Consider the following 12000-nt stretch of genomic DNA (forward strand, 5'->3'; position numbering starts at 1 on the left):
GGGGGGGGGGCCCTCCGTGGGTTTGTGGCCACTGCACGCCTCTATCTCCCCAGATCAGTGAGGCTGGAGTGGGCTGGGGTCCCTCTGAAGTCCCACCTAAGGACCCAGACTCGTGGCTTCTCCCTGGGACCCGAGCTCCACCCCATGCCTTCCTCTCCAAGGTCTCCCCCGGCCCTGGGGTGTTCCAATGCAGGTAGAGATGTCAGTCTCGGGAACCAGCAATTCTGTTCCACGACATCATAGAGAAGAGGTTTTTAAAAAAAATAGTTCCTAACAGTGCTGTAGGTTGAAAATCGGTCTAGAGGGGAGTAGCAAGACGACCCAGACTTCTTTCGGCCTCTGAATGGTAGCAGGGGAAACCAGTTCTAATGAGTATAGATGGGGCTTGTCAAACGGGGGGATGCTCATGGGAATTGGCAGGGGCTCGACAAAGCCCACAACGCCGGACCCCACCCCGAGGCTTCCTGATCCAGGCCTCTGGGTGGGGCCTGAGAAGTCGAATTTCGAAGGAATCCGTGCCCCCGCTGGTCCAGGGAACCATATCTTGAGCCCATGGTTCTATGGAGCATGATGCCCTTCATGTCCCTGGACTGGTGGCCCCATAGTGCTCGTTAGTCTGTGGGCACCATACTTGGTGTGGCTGTAGGCACTCCTTCAAAGTGGACACGGTTCTGAGGACCAGCAGGCAGATTCAATATATGTTAAAAGCTAGGCCTTTAGGGTCTCCTGGGTGGCTCGGCCGGTTAAGCGTCCGACATCCGCTCAGGTCATGATCTCACAGTTCGAGAGTTCAAGCCCCACGTCAGGCTCTGTGCTGGCAGCTCAGAGCCTGAAGCCTGCTTCAGATTCTGTGCCTCCCTCTCTCTCTGCACCTACCCTGCTCATGCCACCTCTCTCTCTCTCTCTCTCTCTCTCTCTCTCCCTCTCCCTCTCTCAAAAATGAATAAACATTAAAAAAAATTTTTTTTTTAAATCTAGGCCTTTCAAGATACAAATAGAGTGGATTGGCAGCACAAAGCAGAGGTGTTTACAACGGGACTTCCTCCTTCTGGGGGAAGAAGTCATTTAAATCCAGCAGCCAAAATGCTGCTTCTGTGAGGTCAAGTGACTCAAGCTCCCCAAGAGCAAGCCAGACCCAACCTCAGCAGAAAAAAGGTGGCCCTGGGGGGGTCCAGAATTCTGAACTCTGAGTCCAGAATTCAGTGTTGAGCAGCAGGTGGAGAAATGGAGAAAAGGGAGGGGGAGTGGCCATAGTTGACCCAAGAGAGCCTTCAGGACCTTCCAGAAGGTCTGGATCACTGTGCTCCCAGAGCTCTCTGACTGGGGAAGTGTCTGGAAAGGAGGTCAGAGCATGGAAAACTTCCCCAGCAGGCCTTGTCTGGGGCCCAGACGCGGTCAGAAGTCCACTCCTGTCCACTCCTGGGAGCAGGACTGCACAACAGCTCGTGTAGGGCTCCTGTCACATTATGTCTCTGCCCAGCACGGCCTTGGAGGGGACCTGCATGCCTTGGGTGTGCTCAGGGGAGTGAGAGGAAGAGGCTTTAATGCACAGTTGGGCCAAAGTGGTTAAAGGGGGACAGAGGGAGGGAGGTGACAACACAGAACAGATTTTGTGTGGCTTTCCCTTCCCACAGTGAGATTGTCTCCAGAGCACTTCTCTTCCCAAACCACAGATGTTTGTGAGGCACCTGGGTGCCTCAACGCTCAATTGTTTAAGCGTCTGACTCTTGGGTTCAGCTCAGATCATGATCTCACTGTTCATGGGACCGAGCCCCACATCAGTTTCTGTGCTGACGGTGTGGAGCCTGCTTGGGATTCTCTCCTCTCACTCTGCCCCTCCCCCACTGGCGCGCGCGCGCGCGCGCGCGCGCGCGCTCTCTCTCTCTCTCTCTCTCAAAATAAAAACAAATACACATTTTAAAAATAAATAAAAATCAAAGAAATGTGTTCTCTTAGGGATTTAAAAAAAATTTTTTTTAACATTCATTCATTTTTGAGAGACGGAGAAAGACAGAGTACAAGTGGGAGAGGGGCAGAGAGAGGGGGAGACACAGAATCCGAAGCAGGCTTCAGGCTCCGAGCTGTCAGCACAGAGCCCGACGCGGGTCTCAAACCTACAAACTGTGAGATCATGACCTGAGCTGAAGTCAGACACCTAACCAGCTGAGCCACCCACAAGCCCCTTTTAGGGATTTTTTTTTTTTTAATGTTATGGCTAAGATGTTTTTTTATGCCTGAAAGTCTCAGTCTTACCCAATAACAATGATGGCACGATTTTGTCACGATTATTACTCTGAGCATGGGTATCATTAGCTACAATTCATTGAGCCCCTTCTGTTCACCAGGAAGTACACTTTGCACACAATATCTCATTAAACCCTCACAGCCCTGAGAAATAAGGGGTGTTCTCTTCATTTTACAGATAAGGAAATCAAGAGCCAAGAAGGCCATGTTCAAGGTCACAGAGCTGGCCTTTGACCAAGCTCGGACTGGGACATGAGTTTGTCTGAATGGTGGTGTTTTTTATTAAGCAGATACTGGCACTGTTTCCTGCCATATGCCAGGCACTGTGCTGGGCACTGGGATCCAGGGGTGAGCCCAATATGCGGAGGCTGCTGACCTCATGAGCTCCCAAGCAGTGGGGAGTGGGTCAGGGGGGAGAACATCAGTTGGATTAAATCAAGTCAAACAGCGATTAAAAATCCGTTTCCTCAGAAGATATCACATGCCTTAGTTTAAATCTTGCTTTAGATGACATTTTATGTTAATCTTAAAAAAGCAAACAGAGATAATTGGTGTTTAATCAAAACTCTCAATGTATTTAAGTAAAATTTTCAATCAGAAAAAAAGAAAAAACTTGCTCTGTGGAACTGTCGGTCTCTGACTCAACTGGGCACGGCAGAGGAACCTGGGTAGAAGGGTCACGCTGCCTTAGGCACCACTGCCACCTGGTGGCAGCCGCCGGAATTGCAGGCTAGGGGGCCCCAGCCATGACCAGCCTCTGAGGGAGACTGACTCCACCAGAAGGCACCTTTCCTGTTCTAGCCACCGAAACCCTCCAGGTACAGGTGACAGTGTTCCAACAGTGTTCCCCAGGTGCCTGTTCACTGGTAAATTGGTTACAGCTGGATCAGTATAGCTTTCATTTAACTGTTCTGCATGTTTGTTTCTGACCTTTAAATTGTCAGACCGAAAAACATGGTTACCATCGAATTCTTGTTCACAGATATAGATGATAAAGTGACATTAAATACAGATGAATAATTGGGCAGACTCTAGAACCAATTCATGCAAATAATAATTCTCTCTTTAGTTGGGTATCTTCAAACGCTATTAAAATTAAAATCTGTGAGTATCTTCAAACGCTATTTAAAAAAAAAAAACGAATTAAATTTGGCTCCTAATTACCCTGAACCTCACTCAAACCTCACGAATAACTCCCAGTTTCTGGAATTTTGTAGGCTCCCTCTCGTCTGCCTGCTGCCTGTGTCTGTGCGGTTCCCTCTGTCTAGAACTATCTTACTCCATCAATCTCTATCATCTGAACTATCTTCAAATGTCAAATCAAGGCTGACAACCTGTAGGGGGTTCTCTTAAATTCAGAACTGGCATTGTTGCAGAGCAATATCCCTAAAGAAATGGAAGATGGGTTTTGAATCCTCTCTTCATCTCTTTCATAGCTGTGACCATAGTTACATCTCCCTGTGTCTCAGGGGTTTCATCCCTTAAGTATGAATGATAACGTCCCCTCCCACCAGCATTGTTGTGAGTTTTTTTTTTTTAACTTGTAAATGCGCATGAAATGCTTAAAACACTGTGCCTACTTCCTTATAAGCAATGGGGTGAGTGGCGCTGTTGATGACAGTTCCGTAAAGAGTTGGAACCTTGACCAATGCCTGCCCATTAAAAGACTGCCCACTCATTTTTTCCCCATTGTCCATTTGGTCTTGCTTACAATAAAAAAAAAAAAAATCAATCTCTTTTTTGAGAGTTACAAATAATAAAAATGTCTGACCTTATACCTCCTGGAGCTATTTCCTTCCTAGATCTATCCCGAGGTGTATGTCACCCCCATGCTGGTAAGCTTCCCTGGCTGTAAGCTGCAAAGATTTGCATTTCAGGATGAAAGGTGTTAAGTGATGATGCTATTTTTGGTGACGCTGCTTTAGTCAACTTTATCTGACTGCTCTGTGTTGGCACCTGTGATTAGTGCCTCGGTCACCGAGGTATGTTTAAAACGTGCTTTCTCTGTGTTTTTCAGCCAGAGTCTTAAATGTCGTTCTGTGTCTCTGCCCAGGTAGTCGATAGTGACAGACCAGAAGGGTCTAAGTTCCGGCTCACTGGAAAGGGAGTGGATCAAGAGCCTAAAGGAATTTTCCGAATCAATGAGAACACGGGCAGTGTCTCTGTGACAAGGACCTTGGACAGAGAAACGATCGCTACTTACCAAGTGAGTGCCCCTCAAGTGCCCGCCCTGCATGCCGACATGTGGCTTTTGGAGGCTGTTTTCTTCCCACTGAGCTCGTTATTTCTGTGTGTTTCATGAGACCTCGGGCTGTGCGGCTTTAAGTGTGTCTCTGTGGGAGCCGAGTGGCATTGAACCCCAACAGGGTAACAGTGGGGGCCCTATCTCATCAACAGAGTCCTCAGGCCTGTGTGAGACTTTGGGTACTGGAGGCCAAGGAGGAGGGCTCTTGGGGGATCTCAGAAGAGGTCAGAACCTTTAGGGCAACTTGGGCTTTCCAAAAACCAGCTTGATAATGAATAGCTATAAAAGGTGTAAACCTTTGGATGTGATCATTGTACTTTTAGAAATCTATCCTTAGGAAATAGGAGGTCATTTAGTTAGATTTTTGTGCAATAATGTTAGAGCAAGACATCATGCTTAGAATGGAAACAGTTTTGCTAAATATTCAGCAATGGGGTAGTGGTTAAATTATGGCACAACTTTGCAAGGAAGCTTTGTACAGCCATTTTAAATATTTTGAAGAAGTTCTAGTTATTTGGGAGAAAGTCAAGGTATTTAATGGAAACAGACACACAAATACATATGGAATCCGCGCTGCAGATTGAGTGTTCACACATCACAACGGGCGTACATTTGAAAGAAACGCGATAGAGGAAAAACCAAAATGTTAATCGTTGTGTTTGTGTGTTGTTGACTTTTTCTTTGTGTTTTCTGATTTTTCTAAAAATAATTAAGTTGCTTTTTTATGGAGAAAGAGCAGGCCCTTTGTAAAAGGAGAGTTTTATCCTTTAGTGGATACCCATTTGGGACCCACAGACCAAAGCGGTGGCAAACAGATATTGGGGTGAGCCCTGAATCTCATATGGGCTTGAGGTCAGTCCTATACCTTCTCTACAACACCGCCCACAAATTCCATTTTCACAGCCTGTGTTATAGACCCCAGCCTCTGAGGGTGGTAAGCTCAGTGTTTGAGGAGCGTGTTGGAACTCTCAGACATTTTCTGGGAAAACCCTCCTTGGGTTGCAGCGCACCGGGCTGTGAGCAGGCACCATGGGAACAGGGTTCAGCCAACAATGATCGTTGCCCAAACCTGTGTACTTCCCTGGCTCGGGGTCAGAAGGTGGTGATCGATTTCTAGGACAAGATTTGGCATCTCTGGTTTTCTTGGTCAAAACACTGCGTACGGGCATCCTGATCCCCCTTCAGAAACACTACTGCCTCTCCCCCAAAAAATCCGTGTTCTTCCTTTTCTGCAGACAGAGGGAGGAGGGACACTGCATTGAGAAGTAAGGGCTCTGGGTGGGAACCAGGTCCCCCGGGTCTGGCCTGCCCTGTCACCACGAGCTGTTGACCTTGGGAAGGCCAGGAAAGCTCTGGTCCTCAGGATCCCATCCATAAGATGCGAGTAACACTCACCTCCCTCCCTACTGGATCGCTGTGGGTGTTCAGGGAGGAGGAGACAGTCTGGGGGTGTTGGAGGAAGCTAAGTACTGGACAAATAGAGTGGTACAATGGAAGGTGGTAGAACCTCGTCTGCCCGAGGGCCCGGGATCCAGGGAGGATGCAGGTGCCTCCCAGACCCCCTTCTCAGAAGCTTTTGCCAAAGGGTACGTGCTGCGAGCCTCTGCAGGGGTACCATCTATCAGAGACCACCAAGAGGTGAGCAGAGTGTCTTAGGGTACCTAGGGGGGACCTGGTTGCTATAGAAACTGAATACTGGCACCCTCAAAAAGTCCCAGGTCCGACCGGCCTCAGCAGTAACCGGGGGTGACGCGGCAGCTCCTGAAAGGAAAACCAGCACAGACCGTAAACCAGCACCAGTACACGTCCTCTGCTCTTCCCATGCCTATGGTGGGAATGTCCGTTAATTTTCAGACCCAAGAAACTAAGGATACAGTACATTTTATAATTTCGTAGCACAGTGATAACAGTTAAGAGCTTGGAAGTAGCAAATTCTTTCGAGTCTCAGCATTGCCACTTACTGAGCTATGTGATCTTGGACGACCCACTCACCCTCTCTGATCTTATAATTCTCATCCGTGAAAGAAGACTAGTACTGGCACCTCTAAGGATCGCACAAAATAAAATTACTAGCTGTGACTAACTAGCAATTGCTAATCAGCGAGTAAAATAGAGCCTGGTCAGTAGCTTGGAGCTTCTCATACGTTTCGTAAAAGTGAAGCTGTATAGTTGCATAGCAATTAAAAACATATAATTTGGCACACAGCCACGTTTGCCACGTTCCGATCACGTCATGGACTAGCTGTGGGAACCTGGGCATGGTGTCTGCCTCAATGTTCTCGTCTGTAAAATGGGAATGATAACAGTACTGATCTTGCAGGATTTTAATGGATGAAATGAGTTAACAACGCGTCAAGCATTTAGAATAATGCCAGAATCACATTAAGCACCATGTGATCTTATCACATGAGCCAGAGATTAATGATGTTGAGGAAGGTAAAGGAGAACTCCAAGGACTTTGTGCTGTCGCCCCGCCCACCCAGATCAAGCATCGATTTTCCATGGGCGATCTTGAGTTTGTGTTAATAGTTTCATAATGTACTTCATAGCATAGTGATTAATTGTTCAGTTCATTTTTTCTACACACGTTCGAGAACCTACAGAGTGCGGGGCTTCCTCCACAGTGTCGGGGGAATGTGGGGGGAAACCAGACACGCCAGATTCCCTGCCCTCACATGTAGCTTTCATTTTACCGCCAAGGCTCTGTTTCAATGAACTGCTTTAAACTCCTCACCATTGGACAGGTGTCCCTGCCAGGATGCTGTGTCTCGTTCGTTGTCTGACTTGGTTTACCCCTGGCACAGGGCTGTGTGTGCCCAGTGGAGAGATGCTGATGCCTGGTGGGAATGCGGGGTCTTAGGAGAGTACCGGCTACAGCAGCCCAGCTTCCGCTGGCCCGAGCCACTCTCCAACCCCCACACCAATGCCATCCCCCCCACACCTCCGGCTCTTAGATAGGTCTTTGTCCTGTTTCCTTCCTATCACCCTGTGTTAGGTTCTCCCATATCTGGATTGACTGGTTTACTTTCGTTAATATACTTTGGGCACAGGAATGTTGCAATCCCTGTCCATTTAAAGCACCTATTCAGAAATAATTTACTATCTTAGCAGCACAATCAGATCCATCCGTGTTCACCAGGGTCATCGTGGTTGGTAGCGAACACACCTCTTCAAAGAGCTGGATCCTCCGCTCCACTTTCCAGGTTTTCCTTTCCCCTCTGGCAAGTTTGAAAAGCCGGGAGCCTGTGGGTGAATGAATTTCCATTATAATCGCTCCATTGTTGGTGTGTTGTTTAGCCTCTAGTTAAAATCTCCTCACTTGCAAGTCAGGGCTACTTGCTGCTTCCCACACCCCACAGGAAAGCATTCTGAACTAAGCCTTGGGGATTTGCACAATAAGAAATAACCGGGGACAAATTGGTCCTTGGGCCCCCAAATGTGTGCCATCATTAAAGCTACTGTTTATGGAACAATACATGGCTAATCCTGCAGGAAACGCTTCATACATGCTCTCTTATTTAACTCATTTCGCCCAGGAGACTACAGAAGTAGACGTTAACACCATTTTGCAGATAAGCAAAGAACTGTGAAGTAACTTGTTCAAGGTCTCGGAGCTGATGTGTGTGGAATCTGGGGTCCGGATCTGCTTCTCTCCACGTCCAAAGCCCTGCACTTCTAACTACTAAGAAATGCCTCTTCCTATGTTACCCCCAGTTAGAGTCTCATAGCTAATCTGCAAGTTCCCAGCCTTCTCTCCCAGGGACTCCACTTACTGGGGCCAGGGCGGAGGTGTGACTAGATGATGGATGTCTTCCCAAATCCCATCTTTCTCCACGACCTACTTCCACCTGCCCACCCCCCACCGCGGCCCCCAAAGGGCTTCCCAAGCCTCTGATCCAAAGTGGCACCTGGTAGAATAATTTAGCTCTCGCAGTATTGGAAACTGACATATTAATGCAAAGCCTCCTGAAATATTACTCATTATTATGCATTTTGCCAGCATTTGAGTGATTTGTGAACTCTTCATTGGAATAAAGTACTGTAAATGATTCATGAATGACCAAGTTTATGAAATTCTATAAAAATATTAGCAGGTGGTAATGATTCCCTCACACTGTGAATATAACCTGCTGGCTGCGAATCTGTCAATATGGCAGGACAGGAGTGGAGTGGGGGACAGAGTCTATCAGGCAGGTTGGGGTGCCAATAGACAGTCTGGGCTGGGTTCGACAGCAGATAGGAGGCAAAACAGGAAGAAAGGCTGTGGTAGTGTGCTGATGTCATGAGCAGGACATACTCACCCTGATCTGTTGTCCATGGTTGGGAGACATACTGAGGACTGGGGATGTCAGAGCTGGACAGGAGAAAAGAAAGGCACTTGGAAGGAGAGAGAGAGAACTAGTATTTACTCAGCATCCATTAGGTGCCCAGGAGGTCTCTAGAATACTAGATACACAAACCTGTGAAACTGGTTTATTTTCTTGCCTTTACTCATCTAGCTAGCTGAGGGCCAAAGTGGTTCCCTAGATAAATGATCGTTATTAATGTTGGTGTTAATGTTTATTGAACATTTACGGTGTGCCAAGGCTCTATGCTAAATACCTAAATGATGATCTCATTCAATCTTCACAAAGATGAACTTATTAATGTTATCATGCCCGATTACAGAACTAGTAATTGGAACCACCTGTGTGCGTCGCCTCAGCACATAAGCAGGATTTCATGGTCTCCTTCTGAATATTTGTTCACACTTTCTGGGGTATAATTTGCTCTCCTTCAAGCCACTTTCTTGGACATGTCTTGACTTTGTAGCTAAGATTGTTGCCCTAAAATGGGAATCCACCCGGCAGAAAGAAGATGTCCTTGCTCCCGTGTTCCCCTTCATTCATGTGGCTCTGCCCCATTTCTAACCCATAAGTAGCTCCAAGACAATCTGGCAAAAAAGGCATTAAAGTGAAAACTGATACTGTCGAGTGGAAATACATGTATCATACCACTAGTGATCCTAGAGAACTGAGATGTGTAGATTTCTCCAGATTGGAGAATTATTTAGGTGATTAACCTGTGTATAAATAATGTCCGTGTGGATTGTTGTCCATGTGGATGAGGCACACATTACTTGATAGGCTTGCACTGCCCTTGATAATATTTGTACTTGGAATGCTCCCCCTGCCCTCAGGTATGGGGACCAGCTACACCCTTCTTCATCCACTAGTCTGGTCTCCCCCATGGCCGTCTTTCTTAGGCAGGATTCTTCGTGGTAGTCAACAACCCCCCCTCCAACTAATGTGTAAAGAAAGGGATTTATTAAAGGATACAGGGAGCTTATGTAGTTGCCAGAGGATCCAACCACCTGGCTCACAGGGGCCCCGCCCCACAGTTGTGCTACAGGAAATGCCCAGCCATCGATGGTACTGTTTTAGAGCCAGGGCTCTTCACCTTGGCACTATTGACATTTGGGGCTGGATAACCCTCTGCTTTGGGGGCTGGCCCGTGCAGTGCAGGGTGTTTAGAACCACAGCTGGCCTCTAACTACTGGATCCTGATAGCAGCCCCCATCCCAGTCTTGCTGGTCAAAGTGTCTCCAGATATTATCGTTCATTGTCCCATGGGGGCAAAACTGCCCCCTGGCTGAGAACCACTTTTCTAGAGGAGTCGTCTCTGCTGCCACCTCTCCCTACCCCTCTGCTCCCGTGATGCTCAGAACTGGGGGAGGGTGGGCGGTGGGGAGCATCTCTGCCTTGGCTGCCCAGACATGTGGAGCGATCCTGACAGCATGCTTTCCGGAACTTAGATCTGCAAAGCAGAGCTGCTTCCTTACGTCCTGCTTCTGTTGCCAGGTCTAATGCTGGGATGTCCACAGGGAAGAACTTGGGTCATATGAAGGACTGTCGCTGAGCCAGCAAGGGGCTCTGAGTGGTGTTGACATCTACAGCATCAGCCACATCATCGGTACCACTTTATCCCAGGGAAGAGGCAGTCAGCGGGAGGCATGACGGGCCAAAGGCAGGTCACCAGCCCATGCACAGGAGAGCGTGTGGCCTCACACCTCTGAGCTGCTCTCAGTATTATAAGCCTAGCTATCAATAACGCACGTGGCCTTGGAATGAGCCTTGATGGGGAGGAGACAGAAAACTTGGGTTAAAAGCTCAGCCTTTGGAATCAGACCTACTAAGGTTTGATTCTGCTGCCGTAGGAACTCTAGGAGGTTGCCATTTTTACAGGTGAAAAAAATAGGTGACTATCAGCCATTTCACAGTGTTGCCTTTTGGCAAGTTCTTTATTGTTTCTCATTTTCTCGTCTTTACGTTGACACTAAGATGGCAGCATTGATGTGGCTTTGGAGTGGCGGGGGGGGGGCGGGGCGAGCCCAGAGCCAGCAGCCAAGAAATAATCCTTGAGACATCTTTGGTGTAAAACGGTGATTTTATTAAAGCACGGAACTGGACTTCTTGGCAGAAAGAGCTGCCCTAGGGTTGTAAGGAGTGACTGGGTTTATCCTAAGAGGCTGGGGCAGGCAAAAGGGAGGCTTCCAGAAGGACTTTCGTATGCTAAAAAGGATCATAAAGATACCAGAAGGCTAAGTATTGTCAAGCTAAGGTGGTTTTTCCCTCTAGTGAGGCATTAGCATTAAGACAGTAGTGGGTTCCTAGAGAAATGTTCCCCTCTGCCTGCCTCAAGTATTTGTCAATGGGCCACAGGTCATAAGGAAATTTAATTTTGCCTGCCATTTCCTTCTTGCCTTTGTTTTTCCACATCACTGTGGAGGGGAGGCTGACATTAGGGATCCCAGGAAACGGAGTCTATGGTGTTCTGGAGGTTAGGCTATTGCTAAGATTGCCTTTTTCTTGTAATTTACTAAGACAAACTGATGGAGACTCATACATGACTGTGGTCTCTATCGGGTAACCATTGTTTTTGCCCTTTGCTTTGTTGGGCAGCACACTGAGGACTGTCACACAGGTCCTGCCTTGGAAGTGGGGGCAGTGGGGTGTCAGCTTGTACTTTGCCCTCTGCTTGCCTTTGACTCCCTCCTCAGCATCACGCCCTGGCTGTGTTGCAGTTGCTGAGCGGGGTGTACAGGAGAGTTGCACAGGGCAGCCACTAAGTGTTCCCGAATTAAGAGCGATCACCTCACGGACCAGTCTTGGAGGTAAAGCTCCTTGCAGGTGAAATAGAGCTGTAAGTGGTTGCCAGGCGCCCAGATCACAAAGTTGGGTGCGATAACATCGGTAACATCGTGTGAGACTTCTTAGAAGGGACATGTTTAGATGGGCAGTTCTTAAGGTGTGGCCCCCAGACCAGCATCTGTTATCTGGGAACTTGTTAAAAATGCACATTCCCAGTCCCACCCAGCTGCAGTCTGGGTGTTCACAAGCCCTTCAGGGGGTTCCGGCGCTCACTGTTGTCTGAGATCCCCTCGCTCTACTCTGAGAGTGCTTCTGAATGTTTGCATGGCCACAACTGGCTCGATGCATTCATTTGCATCAATGAAGGTGGCCTCGGACCCC

The 12000-nt window shown here is 48.0% G+C and overlaps 1 protein-coding gene across 3 annotated transcripts in view; it reads left to right on the top strand.

Annotated features, from left to right (window-relative positions):
• The window catches only part of CDH13 (cadherin 13), a 1040036-nt gene that overhangs the window by 535824 nt on the left and 492212 nt on the right, over positions 1-12000 (top strand). For 2 of the 3 annotated variants that reach the window (XM_040443438.1, XM_040443437.1), the window contains exon 5: positions 4298-4450. In XM_040443438.1, the coding sequence (XP_040299372.1) occupies positions 4298-4450 (153 nt within the window). Of the gene's footprint in view, positions 1-4297; positions 4451-8025; positions 8541-12000 lie in introns of those variants that run through there. The other variant, XM_040443439.1, reaches the window with a different exon arrangement.

The sequence above is a fragment of the Herpailurus yagouaroundi genome, unplaced genomic scaffold (assembly GCF_014898765.1).
Source record: "Herpailurus yagouaroundi ecotype Mexico unplaced genomic scaffold, PumYag 190, whole genome shotgun sequence".
NCBI lineage: Eukaryota > Metazoa > Chordata > Mammalia > Carnivora > Felidae > Herpailurus > Herpailurus yagouaroundi.